Consider the following 18,037-nt stretch of genomic DNA (forward strand, 5'->3'; position numbering starts at 1 on the left):
GAAAGCATGGAACATATGCTACACAGAAAAGGATCAAGGTTAGTTTCCTCTAAAAGAATAAGCTTTTCATAAATACTATGCAATGGGAAAATAGTTAATTAATTAATTAAATGATTTGCCCTGACTTTAGGGATAATACCATTATCCCCCCAAGATGCAGATGTCTAAATCAATTAATGGATCAAGGGCTCAAACGTAATGCTCTGTTAGAAAAAATAATTATCTTGACTGTCCTGTGGACAACTTGGCATGACTACGATGTTGCAAAACAGGAAGCAATCTCAGGAAGCTGGTCAAATCCATCATACTGATTTTTAGAATAGTCTTTCCTGAACACCTTGTCTAGAAGTAAGGATTGACTAAAGGACTGATTTTAAAAAAGGAGTCCTCTTCCATATTTGATAACTAATTACTACAAAACATACAAAAATAAATGCAGTAATAATTTGGGGTTCAAACAGAGCCTTATTTTCCTACGAACAGCAACACCTACCATTTGTATGATGTATTTACCTCCTCAAACTGCCTTTGTAGTCATTATCTCCTTATGAGGCTTCCACCACTCATTACCATGTGGAGACACACTGCTGATAACAGATAAAACCGTTCCATATAATGACATATTCAGTCCCATGCCAATGAAATAAAAATTTTCAAACATATCAAGTCAAAGTTTGAGGATATTCAAAATTTGCCTCTCAACAGATCCTCACTTCCGGAAAGCACCAAACTTCCCTATTTTGTATTCTTCCTCAAAACCAATTTGGCCATCTACACCGAAAGGAGTTCAGACTTGATGAGCAAAGTTACTATGGCAACCAACTGCTAAATCTTGACTTTAAGAGGGGTTTTGTGCAAGCAAAGGCTCCGACTGTTAGCTGTGAATTTTAAAGACCCCACAAGGGTGTCGGATGCCCTCCTAAGCTAGAAGTGTTACAGTTTCCGCATCTGCTGTGACAGATGGCAGTGAACACATGAGGCACTGACTCTGTGATCGTGTATGTAGGAATCCAATGAAGAGATTTGTCGTGGCCACAGAGAAGTGCCTGGCCAGGATCCGAGTGTACCCTGCAGGAGGCACTCAGTCAACCATACTGTAGGAGAGAAGCCCTCAAGAGATGCTCAGTGTTACAATTGCCCTGTGCTTGGCCCCCTGATAAGAAATGCCTTGTGTGGTAAACAGTGCCTATGTATGATAGGCAGTGCCCTTGGTCATTTTCCTTGGTCATTTCCCATTCAATAGATGAAGGACTGAGGCACAAATCCCATCTAAGGATTCTAGCAAGGCCTTGAAGCCAGGGCTTTTCACACATGACGGAGCTCACCACCAGCTCTGCACAAAGTAAACTCAGATTGATGCCAAAAACCCTGACTCATCTTTCTGGTTCAGGTAGCAGTTTGAATTTATTAAATGGAATTGGGTGTACTTCATCTAAAAGGAAATCTTCATAAGACATTAGACTCAAGCAGTATCTAATTGCTAATGCAGACATTGGGCAAAAGTAAGGCCTAGGCCAACTATACCCATACAACTCCTGGAGGGGAGATAGAGGGAGCCCTACAACAGTTCGTCCTGAAGGACAGTGCTCTAATGCAGCCACACAAGTGAGCTTGGAATGAGTGGGCAATCCAAGTTTAGGAGAGAGATGGGGGCTGAGCTCTTCTGCCAAACTGGGTTTAAAAAAACCCAAGGAAGTTTAGAGAGAGAGTTAGTGGCTCAGAGCAGGCAAAGGGGTAGAGGGCCGTATGGTCTGGAAATGTGATCCTTTACTCATCAGCCAGTTTTTATACTGGAAGAACATGGTTGGATCTGAACTATGGGAAGACCTGGGGCAGAAGAGGTTTCAGTGAACATCTTGGACAGAGATTAAAAATGGATGTAGCTTGGAAGTCTGTGCTCCTCACAGACCCATAAATGACATATAACTTAGAAAGGGCAATGAGGGTCTATGGCCAGAATTGATGAGAGTGTCAAATTAAGCAGTATGTGAAGAGTCTACGCTGGCCGTGTGGCAGAACAAAGGTCAGGAAAGAAGTGGAGAGAAACATCACGAAAACCAGGTCATCTGTGTTTCCATCCAGAAACAAAATGCAAACAATCAAATATACAGCTAAAACAAAACAAAAAAAAAACCTTAGAAAATGCGGGAGGAGTCAACCTCCAGATGAGGCCGGGGGGCACTGAGCCATACACCCTTATTGCTCTGAGGTCTATGCACCTTGATAATAAAAACGCAGTGGGAGGCAAAACTGAGAGGATCTGAGAGAGAACATTAATGCAATTAATGAAGGCCTTCACAGAGGGCTGCAGCTCACTGTGGCCACTGAGGAGGGCAACAGTTCTAAGTCTTCTGCCCTGTTCCATCTGGAAGGGTAAAAAGCAGGAGAAGGGTTGCAAAAGGATCAGAAGTGTGATCTCCAGCATGATGCAGGCTGACTTTACCATCCAGAGAGGCTATTAACTAGGCAAGTGATCTTGGACCAATTAGTTCAAACCTCTACCAAATGGATTAAAAATACCATCAATTTCACAGCACTTTTCAGAAGCTTCAATTACATAACTTAAGCAAAGCACAGTGCTTGATATATAGTGAATGCTCTATAAACAATACCTATCTTTATTTTTACTCAAAACCATTTTCCAGACATTTCCCACTGGTTTTCCTGACCCAGCACAGTAGTGCAGAGGTGGACCACAGTATGTTTTTTGAAGTTGTCAACAGGGAACAACTCATCCACATTCATTCTGAGTCACCAAACAATCAAATGCTATGGTCACAACTTGTCAGAGGTTGAGATCTGCGAGAAGAAGGACATAGTACTCAGTGGAAGATTGAAGATGGCAGACAGACATTGGGGTACATGCTTAGCATTTCTCAGGCATGCCCACATTCATCAGAAGATCTGCGGCTCCTTCATGACTGTAAATCATTTTCTAGTGCCTATTATATTCCAGGCATTGGACTAAGAGCTGTGGATACGTTCCATCCTTCCTGGGTAGCATGCTGCTAGAATGCAAATGTAAAGAGAGGTTGGAATGGAAAACACACCAGCAAGTTTCCTCCAGCTCCAGTTCTTCCACAGCACCCTAGTACATCTTTGGATTTGGGTTGGGTTGAGAAGATGTAAAGAGAGAGCACTACAAGGCGTGTCTTTTCTGTCTTTGTCTGCTCTAATTTCTTGGTGTGTTTGTTGTCTATCACCAGTAAAATATTGACACAAACTTAGTAGTTTAAAGCAACATCATTTATTATCTTAACATTCTGGAGAACAGAAGTCTGACAGAGATTTAAGGGGGCTAAAATAAAGATGTCAACAGGACTGTGTTCTTTGCTGGAGGATGGGAGGATATGTTTCCTTGCCTTTCCATCTTCTGGAGGCTGCCTGTATTTCTTGGATCATTCCCTTTCCTCCCGCTTCAAAGCCTGCAGTGGCTGGTTGAGTCCTTCTCACATCACTTCACTCTGACGTCCTCTCTGCCTTGCTCTCTGATTTTGTAGGATCATTGGGATTACACGGGGGGCATCCAGATCATCCAGGACAATCTTTCTAATGTACAGTTGTTTGACAATCTCAATTCCACAAGCAATTGTCATCCTTCTTTGCCAGGCAACATAACACATTCAAAGATTCTCTGGATTAGGATGTGGACATCTTTAGGAACTGATCTTTCTGTCTCCCACACTTGGTGTTTTGGGACAGTTTTAGGAAGAATGCCTGAGAAGAGCTCCAAGCACTGGAGGCTGCTCCTTTGCAGTGAATGAGCATCTGTGTTTGTGTGTTCATGTGTGTGTGTGTGTGTGTGTGTGTGTGTGCGCGTGTGTGTGTGAAAAGTATACAAGTACACTTGCACAGTCTTTACATCCATATGGGCAGACCCCTCAGCACGGCTTGGAAAGCACATGTCCCAACACTTTGACATTTCCAAGTAAGCTAGCTGGAAGATTGCAAAAATAATGTCGATTTGACTTGGAGCCAATTCCCACACTGAGCTCGATGGAGAAAGGCTCTAGGATGGAGTGTGGGAGGCGATAAAGTTTCTTACTGATGAGCATGTGGGATGACCACATCATTCCACGTGCAGAAAGAAGGGCGGGATGGGGGGGCTTTCCAATTCCAGCATTAATGAAAATAAAAGTCTCTGCAGCATCGTTTCTCAGCTGCTACCGAAAATGAAGATGTTGCACCTTAGTTCTGCTGTGGGGCTTCAGTTCTTATTTTTAGTCTCCTTTCAACATGACTCTCCAGTTGGAAGTTCGTAAGTTGTCACTGATACTGGAGAATCATTTCAGTGGATGGGCCTCCCAGGGTTATTTTTAGTTTTTAGGAAGTGTCTGAAATGAGACATCTGGAAGGGATTGAAGGGTTGATGGAAAAGCTCTGCTGTAGACTAGCAGCTTCCTCATACAGTAATGCTCAGTAGTGGCAGTTGCTTAAGAAATTTTGAGTGACAAATGTGGGATGTGACATGTCTGGGGAAATTAAGGAACCCTCTGTAATCCCACTTCTGTTCTGATTTCACAATAGATTAAACACAGACTCTCACTTCAGGCAGCCATGGGACTCTGGGCAAGTCATGTAATTTCTAGAGGAATCCAAGTGTTGATGTAAAAAAAAGAAGGCAGTTCTACACGCAAGGAACACCAATCCCTTCTTTCCATGTGTAACTATTGCTGCTTCCTGTTCTATAAAATCTAAGTGGAAGCATGTAAGGTTCTCTGCAGACCATGTTTCTCTCAGAGGTGTGTTTAACAGCTATAATTGTCCCAAAGCATCTTAATCCAAACCAGTTGGAGGATGAAGGTACCAGAGATTAGCTCAGTTGCACAGAGAGGCCCTACCTCTGAGATTATCTCTTTTTAATTTCTTCAGAGCACACTATCTTTTGGGCATGGTGTACAGCCCATCTGTTTGGTTTGGTGTTTGCCTGACAGTGTAGGAGGAGCAGCAAGTAAGCACAGACTTAGACATCAGATGTTTAAAATGCTGTACTTTCTCTTCCATATGGGGGCCTAGAATCTCTGTGATGGGCCCACGTCAAATAACTTTAAAACCTAAGAACGTGAACTTTAGATGTTACAGTTACCTGATACTTTCCTAAAGAGATTTATAATGAATTACAACAGAAGTAAAGGCTAAAGATATTAAGACTCAAACACTGGTTAAGATCCCTCCCACTCAGAAGAAAGAGTGTGTGTGTGTGTGTGTGTGTGTGTGTGTGTGTGTGTCTGTCTGTCTGTCTGTCTGTCTGTCTGTGTTTCAGAGGCTGATATATGAAGATCTGGAAGGGTTGCTCCTTGACTTTAGCAACATTTTGCTCAGAGGTCTCAGATATCATTTTATCTCTTCCCTTTGCTTTAAGGAGTCATACTACTTCTCTGGGAAGGATTGATCTGTGGTACTCAATCTACTGGAAACAGGTCTTTTTAAAGACTGCTGTAGATGAAGCCCTCCTACAATGAGAGTACAAAACAATCTGGAATCACAGATATGGGCTCTCCAACTTGCTTGAGCTCTAGGAGCAGAGCGAAGCTCCTTCAAGACAGGCCTGAATCTGGGCTTTCACAGAGAGGTGCTCAATACCTTTTATAGTACAACAGGCTTAAAGATGTCTATATGTTTTCTTTTCCCAGTAATCTTTATCTTTCTCTAAGTCTTTTCTGAAAAAAACAACTTGCTATGAGCCCCATATTTATGTGTAATCGTTTTCATTTTAATGATACTTATAAAATTAAAATAAACAACTTGCTGAGCCCCATATTTATGTGTAATCGTTTTCATTTTAATGATACTTATAAAATTAAAATTTTAGAGTATTCTGTCATATAAGACAGAACTGTTAAGTGAATGATGATATAGACCTATGAAGGAACACCAAATGGGCATGAAAATTATATTTTTGAGGTTGGGGATGTAGGCAGAATGCTTGCTTAGTATGCAAAGGGCCCAGGAGTTGATCCCCAGTACTTCCAAAAGTAAATTACTGAGGATTATTTAATAGTTTTGGAAAACTTACAATGAATTAGTGAGTGAATGGAAACAGGAAAAGTCTAGTAGACTTACTGTGCTCAAAGGAAGCCTCTAAATATCATCTACAGAGAAGAGATTATACCGGAATATGTGAAAATTTTAAAATCAATTTATCCAGGAGGTAGAAAGAAGCATGGCTATAACTTGCTTCTATACAATTTTATAGAATTTCTACAATAAACATGCATTCATTTTATATCATAAAATGTCTACCCCGGTGGCTAGACCGGATGGATGACAATTGGGCAGTGAAGGTCATTTTGGACTGGTCTTTCTGGAGTGGGCCGAGTTAGGGTCCTGCCGAGGCTTCCTCCAGAAGATGTGTGCACATTTTATGCTTGGTGGCCCAACCAAGCTGGCAGCTTGCGTGGTCTAGGTTTAAGATGACAATGAGACAGTGGGTTGAGTTTCAAGGGAGTGATTGTAAGAGGCATGATCTCTCTGACAGTTACCCGCTGCCCGGTGCTCCTGCCTACCAGTTTCGGGGTCACATTGGTGTTCACAGGGGTCCAGGAGCCGCCGGGCGCAGAGATCCATGGCCCAGGGCCCACTGGAGTTCTGTTGAGAGAAGAGAACCACTTGGGCAGGGTTCAGCCAGTCACTGGCATCCAGCTGGCTCCCCTCCAGGAGGATGAAGCGGCTCCCTGCAGGGCGACACAGAGGAAGCTGGTCTGCATGCGCGCATACAACAAACACACACAAGTCCCAGATCGTTACTGCCCCCCAGTCCTAGCCTGTCATTAGCACCAGAGCAAGGAATCAGCAGATGGAGTTCTGGACATCACATGGATTGCTGTGAGGCCAGAGCCATTAGGCCTGTCAGCCATGTCATCCCCCACTGCCGTGACCCAGCCCATCTTGCCAGAGTGTTCCTAAGGGATGCAGGGACAGAGAAGCTCTGTGATGGCCATGGCATGGCTCCATCAGACCCAGCCACAGGCACTGGCCCTCTTCCAAGGAATGGGGACCTACTGTCTGTCTTCCCTTGCCATGAAATAGCAGGCTCTCTCGCACTGCAAACAGTCCCCACCTGTTTCCAGCCTTATAGCAGCCGAGAGAACAGACATTAACAAGTCAATTAGGTGCAGTGGGTTTAAATGACTCAGGGACTCTCAGAACCTGTACTATTCTCTCATTATATTGGGGTCCCCCTGGATGAAAGTAAAGTATTTCTTTGAAATTCTAGGCTGATAGCAAGTTCCTCCAATTAGAAATCTCTCACCTGGACAAAGAAAACTGAAAGCATGGCTAATCCTTAAACATCTCTACTTCTCAGCTTTTCCTTTCTCAAAGGCTGAGAGAAACTAAGTGTCTACCTATCTGTAGCCATCGTGTTCTGCATTTCTCTACAAAAACAAGGGCTTACTTTAAACAAAAATGGACTGGGCATGGAGAACAAGAAGCAATATCTTTAGTTCTTTATAATCTGCTTTCCTACTTCAGTTGTAAGCAATCCAATCTTTTCCTAACTCTTGCCTATTTGGGCTTCTTTCCCCTCACACTACAGTGATAGGAAACAGTGACCCTTGGGCTTCTCTGTATTTCACCCAACATGAAAACCTTCTTCTCTGGGGAAGCAGCGTGCATTCTTGACGACTGAGCTCACCATCAGCGATCAGATGCTCGGGGACATGCAGGGTTATTTTGACAACGAGAGGACAGCTGACATGAGAGGAGCACACAAGGCCAATGACACAGCTGGTAATGCTGATTAAAGTCAAGGTGGTCTTATTCACAGGACTTCTGGGAGAACCCACTGAAAGTGAGAACAAAGCATGACATGTAAGTCAAAATCTTGGCACTGAAAGTCCAAAGCGATCTTTCTCTGTCTAGCCTCACAAAGAAGGCAGGCAAACCTAACCCACGTGGTTGCAGAACCTCAGTGACCTTCACTCTCACAAACATCATGTCATCAGCTGGAGTAGGAGAGAATTTAGCCAACTGGTGGCCCTCGGGGTCAATAAGGGTGACTCAAGTACAAATCATCTATGTCCTGCCTGGGACAGGTTCACAGGAAAAGTTATAAAAGAGGCAACTTTCCCTCACTTGGCTCGCTAAACTGGGTAAGAAAGCTTTAGCCCCACACGGCAGTTCCATTACTGTCCACAGAGGTCCCCTGACAGAGGGCTGCACTCCCAGGAAGGCAACCATGGCTGAGGCAGGGCTTCCTGAGCCAGAAGAGCTTGAGTTTACTCTATGATGGAGGGTTCTACAGGCGACTTGCTGTGTGGAGCCTCGACAGAAGAAAACACAGTAAGTCTACCATGGATAAGTGGATGATGTCAGACCAGAAAACTACCCACTGTCCTGTAATCATGGGAGAGAATGATCATTGCTGGGAAAAAGAAATACTCTCAGGTAGGTGAAGACAGGGGTAGGGTGGAGGGGTTTTGTTTTATTTTATTTTGGGGTTGTTATGGATGTTTAGTGGAAAGGATAAAATGCTAGTAAGCAGAAGGACCTTTCTTATGAAGGCAGAATCGATGTGGGAAAATAAGAAAGCAAGGCAGTAAAATGTGGAGGTCTCTCAGGATGTTCCCACGTTCTTTGTTAATATTTATTGTTAAGATACAGCTCAAGGGCAGCAGGTAGCCTCAATTTCCCCTGACTTTGCTACTTAAGGCTATTGTGTTCCAGCCAGCATCTTTGCAGAATGGAGTCTATTTCCACACACAGATCTCCAGCCCAGTCCTGCCTCAGCAGCAGATCCAACACCAACACATCTGTTGGGCACTAAAATATAATCCTTCCTATACCGGACTCACCACCTTCTCTCAAACCCCACTCCCTCTCCTATTTCTATTGCCTAGCAAATGGCTCTGCTGTCTATAATTGGCTTCTCAAATCAAAGTCCTCCATCACATCTAACAGTTCCCTCTTGTTCACGAGCCACACCCTCCTACCACCAATGCCATTAAATCTTTTTTATTTTCATTCTGTGTCCATAATTTCACTCACGTCCATTCTCTCCATCCCGGCCTCCCCTCATCATCTTATTCCTGGGCTGCAGCGGTAGCCATCCACTTGTCTCCCTCAGCAACCTCAGCTGCTGTCACCTGACCTTCACACTACCTCAGAGGGGTGCTTTGCAAAGCAGAGCTGACCAGAGCAAAGCTCTTTAAAAGCTCCCAGGGACACTGCCTGAAATGCAAGCCCAAGCCCCTTCTAGTCAAGGCCATGTACTTTCTGGCTTCTGTTGCTTTACTTTCTAAACAACTCACAAACTTGTACCCTAAGCTTCATTCTAGGAATGATTTGCTGCTCCCTAACTTGATCATCATTGTTTATGTCTCAGTGACTTTGCACATATTATTTCCTCCTCCACAGACGGCCATTTTGTCACCTTGTCATCCCGGTATACACCTACTCCTCAAGTCTCTGCTCGAACAACATCCCCCTGTAAACACTTCCCTGAAACTTTCAAGAACAGATTCTCACTCATTTCTTCTTCTTCTGGTCCTTGTGCACCCTGCTGTCACAGCTCTTAGCACACAGTGTCCTGCCTGTTTGCAGACAATTGCCATTGCTATCATGTGACTGCAATCACCTGCTACCGATATTCTTGTCTCTCTCTTTTCTCTGCATCATTAACTCATAAACCAGCAACTCTACCTGGGTTCAAAACTCCAGTGGCTGCCCATCTGCCCACAGAGGCAGGTGCAAACTTCACAACACAGCACGTATACGATTCCATGGCCTCATCCCTACCATCCCAGTGTGCTTCTGTTTATGCTTTGTCTATAGCTCTCTTGCTAAACTACTTTCACTTCCACAAAAATGTTATGTTCTTTTATGGCTCGAAGGCTTTGCATGTGCTGTTTTCCTCTATTGAATGTTCTTACCCTAGACTCCTCTTTCGTGCAATCGTTTACAATGTATATAACACGTTCTAATTTTTTTTCTTTGTTGCCTCCTATTGCTGCTAGGTAGAATTCACTGTTCTCTATGAGTGCTAGGTTTACTTTACTTATATCACTAAATGAAGTCTTATCATTGTGCCATGTTTTTGTGTTTCAACCATTGATCATGAAGCCTGACCAATAGCAAGTAGGTTTAAAATGTTTTGCTGGCCTGATTGATGTATCCACTCCAATTAAGCAAACACAAGCATCCATAACAGGAGGAATCCTTTCTTAGGCTCTTTGAAGAAACAATTAGGCACATTCCACCTCTAAGAGGCTTACCATCTAGTTAATAATAGTAAACGGGTGATGTACTTGGTGAGCTTGATACTCAAAGAAACGGTTTGATGATGTAAAGAAACTCATTGTAATTCATTACCGTGGATTTCCTTAAACAAGATTTTGTTTTTGTTTTCCTTAAACAAGAAAGCAGGACACAATCTGCTTGGATGGGCCGAGGTTGGAGGGGTCTGAGTTGAGTATCTGCCCTATGTAATGAGGACCAAGGGAGAGGGAGACACCTTTGTCCACCTTCTCACCTCAGGGAAAATGAGGCTTCAGGAGTGAGGCTGCCCCAAGCCCCTGCCCAGTCTCTTCAGGAAAATGGTGACAAGCCCTTTAATGCTGATGACAGTGAAGTCCACAGAGCTCAGAATTAGAATTAGAAAACTTTCCTCCAGCCTCTGGGAAGAGTACCCTCTGTATGAGGGGAACTCATGTGGGTGCAGGGCAGAGCCAGCATGCGGTTCCTGGGGTGCAGTTGGTAACTGGTCAAGTACTGGCTGGGTAATGTGTTGCTGAGTGTAGCGCAAGGGGATGTCATTCAAACAGGCCCTCCGCACCTCCAGGGCACCCTGTCTGAAACTTCCGCAGATGTGCACCTGGGGCTGCACTGTGGAGAAATCTAAGTGCAGCAATACGGACTGCACAGTGTTTTGGTGGTCTCCCCCAAACCCTATGTATTTTAATAGAATTTAATCCTGACAGTAGCCCCGTACACAAGGCATTGTTAAGCTACTAGATACATGAGGGAGGGAACTGAGATGCAGAGGAGTTCTGGTGTCTGAACACAGAACTTGCAGGGGTGATGGTGACATCAGTAAAGTCGTAGACCGTGGCAGCTACATCGGCCATCTGTGAGCCACTAACATCACCAAGGAGTGGGCCCTGTAGTCGCAGCTTCATCGTCAATGAGGATGAACTAGCTCTCCGAACTCTGCCAGAAGCAGGGGCTGCAGGCCTAGGTCCTGAGATCCTGCTGGGTAGGGGCTTAAAGGTCCAAGGCAGACTTAAATCATTCTTCAACTACTTGGTCCCCACCCCATGTACCTGCCAAGCTCAATTCCAAAGCCAGGGTTGGTAAGGAAGGGATACAAATAGTACCCACTTTTTCACATACAACACACATTATTGACTTTATTTTCTGTGTCTAAACAGCAAAAATGTAACTCCTGAGGCTTCCAGAAGGAATTGAGAGTCTTCTGACCAAGAAATAGCCTTTCAAACAACTTGAAAACTTGTTTGAGAGTGCCATTATCTGGGAGAGATGATTCTCTGAAATTTTCCACTCTAGGTTCTTCTTTCTTCCTTAAGAGGAAACACCAATTGAGGTCCAAGCATTTGTCTTGCATCGACTGGCTCTGGCTCACAGAGTCCCACTATAGGCCCTGCCTCCCCTGCCTCAAAGCCAGACCCCCATCCTCCTGACCCTCTGCCCTTCCTACCTCGACTGCGCCTCCGGCTGCGAGAGGGGTCTGTGTAGAAGGTCAGCTGAGGGTCATTTTCTGCCTCTGTGCCAGAGTCCCCTTCAGGGTTCAAGAAGGCAGAACCAGCTGAAATGAAAAGCACGCCAGAGACAACACTTTCAGTAGCATCTTCATGACGTTAAATCACTGGGTAAGTTCATAACGATGACAAGCAATTGCCTAACAATCTGTGGGAAGTAGCCAGGGGATACAGGGCTTCCTGATAAGCAGATTTTTTGGAGAAGCAGACCTCATGACAGCAATCATTGGAGCCCAACTCCCCACCCAGCCCAGCATCCCCCAGACTAGGCTTATTTCTGACACCCACCTGCCAGAAAGCATCCCCACTGGGTAAGTTCATAACGATGACAAGCAATTGCCTAACAATCTGTGGGAAGTAGCCAGGGGATACAGGGCTTCCTGATAAGCAGATTTTTTGGAGAAGCAGACCTCATGACAGCAATCATTGGAGCCCAACTCCCCACCCAGCCCAGCATCCCCCAGACTAGGCTTATTTCTGACACCCACCTGCCAGAAAGCATCCCCCTGTGGGAGAAGGAGGGAAGGGACATTTCCATTACAGATTAGGATTCTGGTTGATAGAAAATGAAATTATGCCATGGGAGCAAAGAATATCATACTGTGTGTGTGTGTGTGTGTATGTGTGTGTGTGTGTGTGTGTGTGTGTGTGTGTGTGTGTGTTTCTGGTTCTGGAATTAATATATATTTAATGTAAAAAAAAGAATACAGAAAATATACTCAAATGTATAAAAGAACAACTCCGATTCCTCTAAATATTCTAAATCAGAAATGAACACTCTTAACTTTTAAAATACATACTCCCTGTCTTTTTTTGCTGTGGAAACAGAAAAGGGTTTTTAATGCCCTCTTTAGGTGGCATTATTTTTACCTTTTCTTTTATGACATCATTATTTTCCATTTAATAGATGGGTGGGCAACTTTCCATATTAACAAACAGATCTCTTTTACCACTTTAAATGACTGCATAATAAACCACCAGACAGTAGAGAAAGGTACACAGTAGTGAACCAATTCCCTGCTGATGGATATTTAAACTACTTTCAAATCTTCTCTCCTTTCAACAAGGCTGTGACAAAGTGGCTTTTGCACACATCTTAGTACCCTTGTCCAATTACTTCCTCAGCATACATTCTTGTCTGTAAAAGTGCTTGATCAAAAAGTTTGCACATTTACATTTCTCAGTAAGTAGTGTTTAACTGGTGTCCAGAAGACCATGGCAGGACACACCTCCCAGTGGTGGGTAAGTGTGTGGGGGGTGGGTGACTGGTGTTAACAGCCCCACCTCTGCTCCTAGTCAGGAATCCGACTGTAAGCCCTAACATCAGGCATGGATACCTCTGGCTTTGTTGTTGATTCGCTTTCTCTGGCTACTGGAGGTGTGGGAGAGCAGGGTGGCCTGCTGGTGGTTGGAGTCCACAGGACTTGTGGCAATGATGTTATCTTTGTATTTGTTCATCAGTGAGAGCTTGGCATTGTCACTTCCTGCAAAAGGAAGAGTCGAGACAAACCTTTAAGAGAAAAGGCCAAAAGAAAGTGAGAGCAAGGAAAGCTGCATGCACCAAGTAGATATAAGGGACTTAAAAGTGAGAGATTGGCAGAAACTAAAATACTCCTCTTTGATTTCTGGGGGCTACAAAGTTATGGGAGAAGGAGTGAAGTAAGAGGATTACAACCGAAAATCCAATTCAACTAATTCTTTATCAATAAAGTTACTACTTGCCACCCTGTGGCTAGACACAGACTGTAGATTTCTGTTTGGTCAGCACAGAGTTTTAAAAGAATTTGAATTTGTGTGTACTCAGGCAGAACATGCCCTCTCTCCTTCATCTGGTCGACACTATTCCCTACTGTCTGACCTCCAGCCTCTGCCCCCAAGGTCACCTGAGTTTGTGACCCCTGTGTTCTCTATGCCTACTTGGCGGCCTCAGCACTGTGCCAGGGGCCGAGGAGCACGTGAGAGCTATGGAAGACCTGTCCTCTCCTTCCATTCTCAGGCATGGAGTTATCAGGATTTTAGGGTTATTAAAATGAATATTCATATAGGCTCTCTCCCAGATATCAGAATTCCATTTTTCTCTATGTTATTTCACTCTTTCATGCCGCACCAGGAGTCCATGTATTTTTAAACACCACGTGATTTCAAATACATTTTCCTCAACGACAACTGGGCAGTGTGTTGAAGAATTGTTGTTGAGGATTTCTCTTTGGGGAAGTGTTTCTTCATAGCACATGGAATTTGAAGAGAGAGGCAGGCTACTGTAGAAGAAAAGTGTAGCCCTTCTCTCTCTGCGTGTTTTTTTTACTGTGGATTTGTTGGGATGGATTAAATCTAAGTCTCTTCCCCACAGTGTCTCCTCAGATACACAAAACATCTGAAGTCCGACTGTATTTTCTGTTAAAAAAATACAACCTTTGTAGAGACCACAGAGGCAAAGACAAGATAACGCAACTAAAACACTCCAGGCCCACGTCTTAGGAGTGAGTGAAAATAACTAATCACATAGTCCCCTACACTTTATTGGAGAATTAAATTGCCTATGCAAAGCTCTGAGAGACGATGAAAAAAGAAAAGTCAGTACACATTGATTTTTTTCTCACAATCCCCTTACTTCCTAGAGGGTTACACATGACACAGGGTGTGACTCTCCTGGATGTACAGGGAGCTGCTTCCAATGCGTGGTGGAAGGAGAGGGCTGTGATTTTACACTGCTCTGATTTTCTAGATTAGAAAGCAGCTCAGTTAGCCCAGGAAACAGGTTTGCCCACCTAAGGAAGGGCACTGGCACATCCCATGATTCCTCCCCGCATTCCATGAGACAAAGGCTTAGCAGGCTGCCTCTCTCCCATCCCACCTGGCGTGAGGTCCATCCCTGCCTTCTCATTGCAGCCCTGCAAGGAGTCCAGGGTGCGAGTGACCTGGCTGGCGAAATCCTCGCCTCCGTTCATGCACTCCCTCTGTAAGTGGTGGCGCAGGTCCGTGATGTCATATTCATAGCCATCCAGGATGGGTGTCTCCCGGATGCTCAGAGTCCCACTGGAGTTGTGGCCCTGCACGCGGGCATTGCGCAGACTCTCTCGCCCATGGCCACCGATCAGCACAGAAGGAATGTAGTGAATCTCATTAGCTGCCTCAGCGCTGGCGCTCTTCTGGGGCTGGGGGACCCGGCGGCGTTTGCACCACCGCCGGCGTGTGTACAGGATCATCACCAGGCACAAGATGGACAGCAGCAGAGCAATCATGCCGCCCTGGGAAGAGAGGACAGCACATGGACACAGGAAGATGGTTGTTCCCACAAAGAGTCCTTGCCCCTTCTGATGCCACCATTTATCACTCATTCATTAATCCACCCACTCGGGTGCACTAAGGATTTATAGCATACATCACTCGGCAGCAAAGGGACAATCTTCTGTGACCGGTGTTTAACATGAGAGAAAAATGGAACCGGCATGGCCATTGCGTCACTTCAAGGGATCCACTTGCTTCTGGCTTAGCAGACAATTTGAAAGGAAAGTAGCTGTATGAGACAGAGGCAGGGGGATTTCAGCTGCAGGAGCAGAGGAGAAATCTGCTCTGTGAAAAGCTGTTTCAGGCCGTTATTAAAGCTGTCAGGCGGCATCTAGTTTTATCCTGTGTCACACTGAACAATTGATCCGAGGTAGATTCTAACTCTGGATCCACAGATCAATTATTCTAATAAATACTAAACCTCAGATTTCTTACCTGAAATGGAGAAGACACCACTTAACTGCCTAGGGTGGTTGTAAGACTTATATTAGGTAACTATGTAAAGTGCCTAGTACAATACATCACACACAATCAAGACTGTTCTTGGCTTAAACTTCAATGTCTCCAACTGAGTAACTGCCCAGTAGGGAATCTAGCCATAAATCCAAAGAGAAATTTACATACATCAAGAACTTACCACCAAATGTGGGGAGAACTCATGCCAATTGAACATGACTTTTTGGGCCACAATCTTCCCATAATCACACTGTACACAGACAGCACCTTGGTCTTGTTACCACTTCACGGAAGGGGCTAAGATTCATGGTCTCTTGAGTCAGGCTTGCAGAGAAGTTGGCCTCCTGAGCCTTCTGGTGCTCAAAGGCCAACAGCTCAGAGGCCCTTCCGTACAGGTCAAGACACCACTCAGCTGGCTGTCAGAGGCAAGAAAGCAGTTCACAGATACTGAACACCTTATGCTGACATCCATCCCAGGCAGAGTTTGGAAGGAGCACCTTCAAGTGCACATCTGCACAGCCCTAGGCAGCCATAAATCTTCCTGTGCACAACCTGTATTCACTCTCTTTATTTTGGTCAGTATCCCTTGAAGCCTACTTCATGAGGCTGGGGTGTGCCAAGTGATTCTTCTCTCAACCTTGGACTTTAATCATTGCCAACCTATTGTACAAGCTGGTAATTTCCAGGCCTCCCACCAACTCAATGATGGGTCAAGCGCATTCCCTCAAACACATCAAAGGGGCTTTTCCAATCTCATAACAATTAGGCTTTGGATTTATAAAGTTCCTGTCCCAGTGAGTCTTCCCATTTACTCTCCCTCCACCATATCCACGAACAAAGGAATGAACACACACACGCGCACACACACACACACACACACACACACACACAGTCAGTTTCAGACAAGCACAGAAGAGCAGAGACATGAAAGCAACACAGTGAGCTGCCAAGTGACAGGCCATATCAGGTGCCTGCCTGTTGGAGACATACACAACCTCCTGTTCCTCGATTTTTTCTTTTATCTAGAGAATGTTTTTCTCTGGGTTCAATCTCTCATGCAAATATAGAGAAAGAGTAAATATACAGGTTACACTAGGTGAGAGTACAAAGCCAAGTATTCTAGGTCCTCCTGGCTAAGTGCCACCTCCCCTTCCATCCATCCTGGTGGCCCTGCAAATGCACATAGAGTCCTTGGGTCCCAGGGAACCTGACCTAGAAGACACAGAATATCCACAGTGCATAACAAAGCCCTGCACTGATTCATGCACAGGTGTGTTGAACCCAGGACTTTTAAGCAGGACCCTATCTCAGAGCCACACCGGTTATCCCTCAGCCCATATTGGAACTGCAACAATAGGTAATTAAGGCACACAGGAGGAATAACTCCCCAGCTGAAAGAAGTTGTCAGACACTGAATCAGGCTATTGAAAGCCCGCAGTAATTTTACTCCCTAAAGAGCTGTAAGAGTGGCATAAACATCAATTTTGGAGGGATACTTTAAACACCATCTTTCCAGCTTACAGGGGGGTTTTCAGGAGCCCCCTTCTCTTCCCTCTAATTCTCCTTTCAGATGATTGCAATTGGGTTAGGATAAGATCCAGGCCATAGGTTCACCCATCACATACTCAGTAATAAATCAAGACAGACCATTACTGGGTGTTTACCGTGTATCAAACATTTGTTCAGATTTCTCTGCGCTTTTAATTCTAACAGGTAGGATCCATTGTTCACCAATTTTACATTTGAAAAACCTGAGGCACAAAAGTTAAATAATTTTCCCAAGGTCGCACAGCAAATAATCAGTAAGCCTAGAATGGGACCACAGCGCTGTATCTTAACCATTAGGCAATCACCCTGAATGAGTTTTGCTGACTGAAGACCTAGAGGCCCTGGCATTTATTTCACAATTCATAAGAGACAGAGCAGGAAAAGTGTGGATAATTTCACTCAGACCTGCCCTCCCTTCTTGAAGAGGAAAAAAGAAGCCAGTCAAGTGAATGTCTACCTGACAGTGGGTTAAAGGAGCACCATCCTGCATAAAGAGCCATTCACTAAGCACTCATATGTATTCAAATCCAAGGTTAGTTGGCAGTTAAACAAACTCACATTTCGAATTGTCCGTGTTAATAAGACTATTTGCATCACACATCACTCCAAGCCTGAAAGACACTGTTAGGCCCTCAACCTAGCTGAATTTCAACAAAGAATCAGTATTCTCTTCCAGCTTAGAGACCCATTGAAAATCTCTAGGTTCAGCCACCTCCTTTTCTGATGATAAAACCAAGTCTTAGAGAAACTATATTAGACTGTGGGGAAAGAGCTCCTATCCCAGGTCATCCTCCACTGCTCCATTTTGTTAGGTTCATATAGAATTCCTGCTGGCATGAGTGAAGCCCAGATATTCAACTACAATATCTTCTGTTTATTTTTCTAAGAAATATAATTTATAGGAAGCTGGAACACAAGCTTTTGTTTGTCTAAGCCAGTGTATTTAGCCCCTTTAATCTTGCTTTAGTGAAATGTTTCCTCTGCTGAGAGGCAGTGACTCCTGACGACCTCAGCTTTCTAGTAATCGG

General features: G+C 44.5%; 1 protein-coding gene and 1 long non-coding RNA gene across 4 annotated transcripts in view; one reads left to right on the top strand and one right to left on the bottom strand.

Moving 5' to 3' along the window:
* Positions 1 to 18,037, bottom strand: part of Astn1 (astrotactin 1) — a 325,481-nt gene that overhangs the window by 167,799 nt on the left and 139,645 nt on the right. For all 3 annotated transcript variants that reach the window (XM_033762107.1, XM_019208353.1, XM_010630211.1), the window contains exons 3-7: positions 14,572 to 14,965; positions 13,055 to 13,201; positions 11,657 to 11,764; positions 7,637 to 7,786; positions 6,507 to 6,674 (exon numbers count right to left, since the gene is read on the bottom strand). In XM_033762107.1, the coding sequence (XP_033617998.1) occupies positions 6,507 to 6,674; positions 7,637 to 7,786; positions 11,657 to 11,764; positions 13,055 to 13,201; positions 14,572 to 14,965 (967 nt within the window). The remainder of the gene's footprint in view (positions 1 to 6,506; positions 6,675 to 7,636; positions 7,787 to 11,656; positions 11,765 to 13,054; positions 13,202 to 14,571; positions 14,966 to 18,037) is intronic.
* The window catches only part of LOC117285569, a 37,467-nt gene continuing 27,721 nt past the window's right edge, over positions 8,292 to 18,037 (top strand). The window contains exons 1-2 of the long non-coding RNA XR_004516633.1: positions 8,292 to 8,388; positions 11,732 to 11,828. This is a non-coding gene — a long non-coding RNA (uncharacterized LOC117285569). The remainder of the gene's footprint in view (positions 8,389 to 11,731; positions 11,829 to 18,037) is intronic.

Source organism: Fukomys damarensis, unplaced genomic scaffold (assembly GCF_012274545.1).
Source record: "Fukomys damarensis isolate Sample0158 unplaced genomic scaffold, DMR_v1.0_HiC HiC_scaffold_11, whole genome shotgun sequence".
NCBI lineage: Eukaryota > Metazoa > Chordata > Mammalia > Rodentia > Bathyergidae > Fukomys > Fukomys damarensis.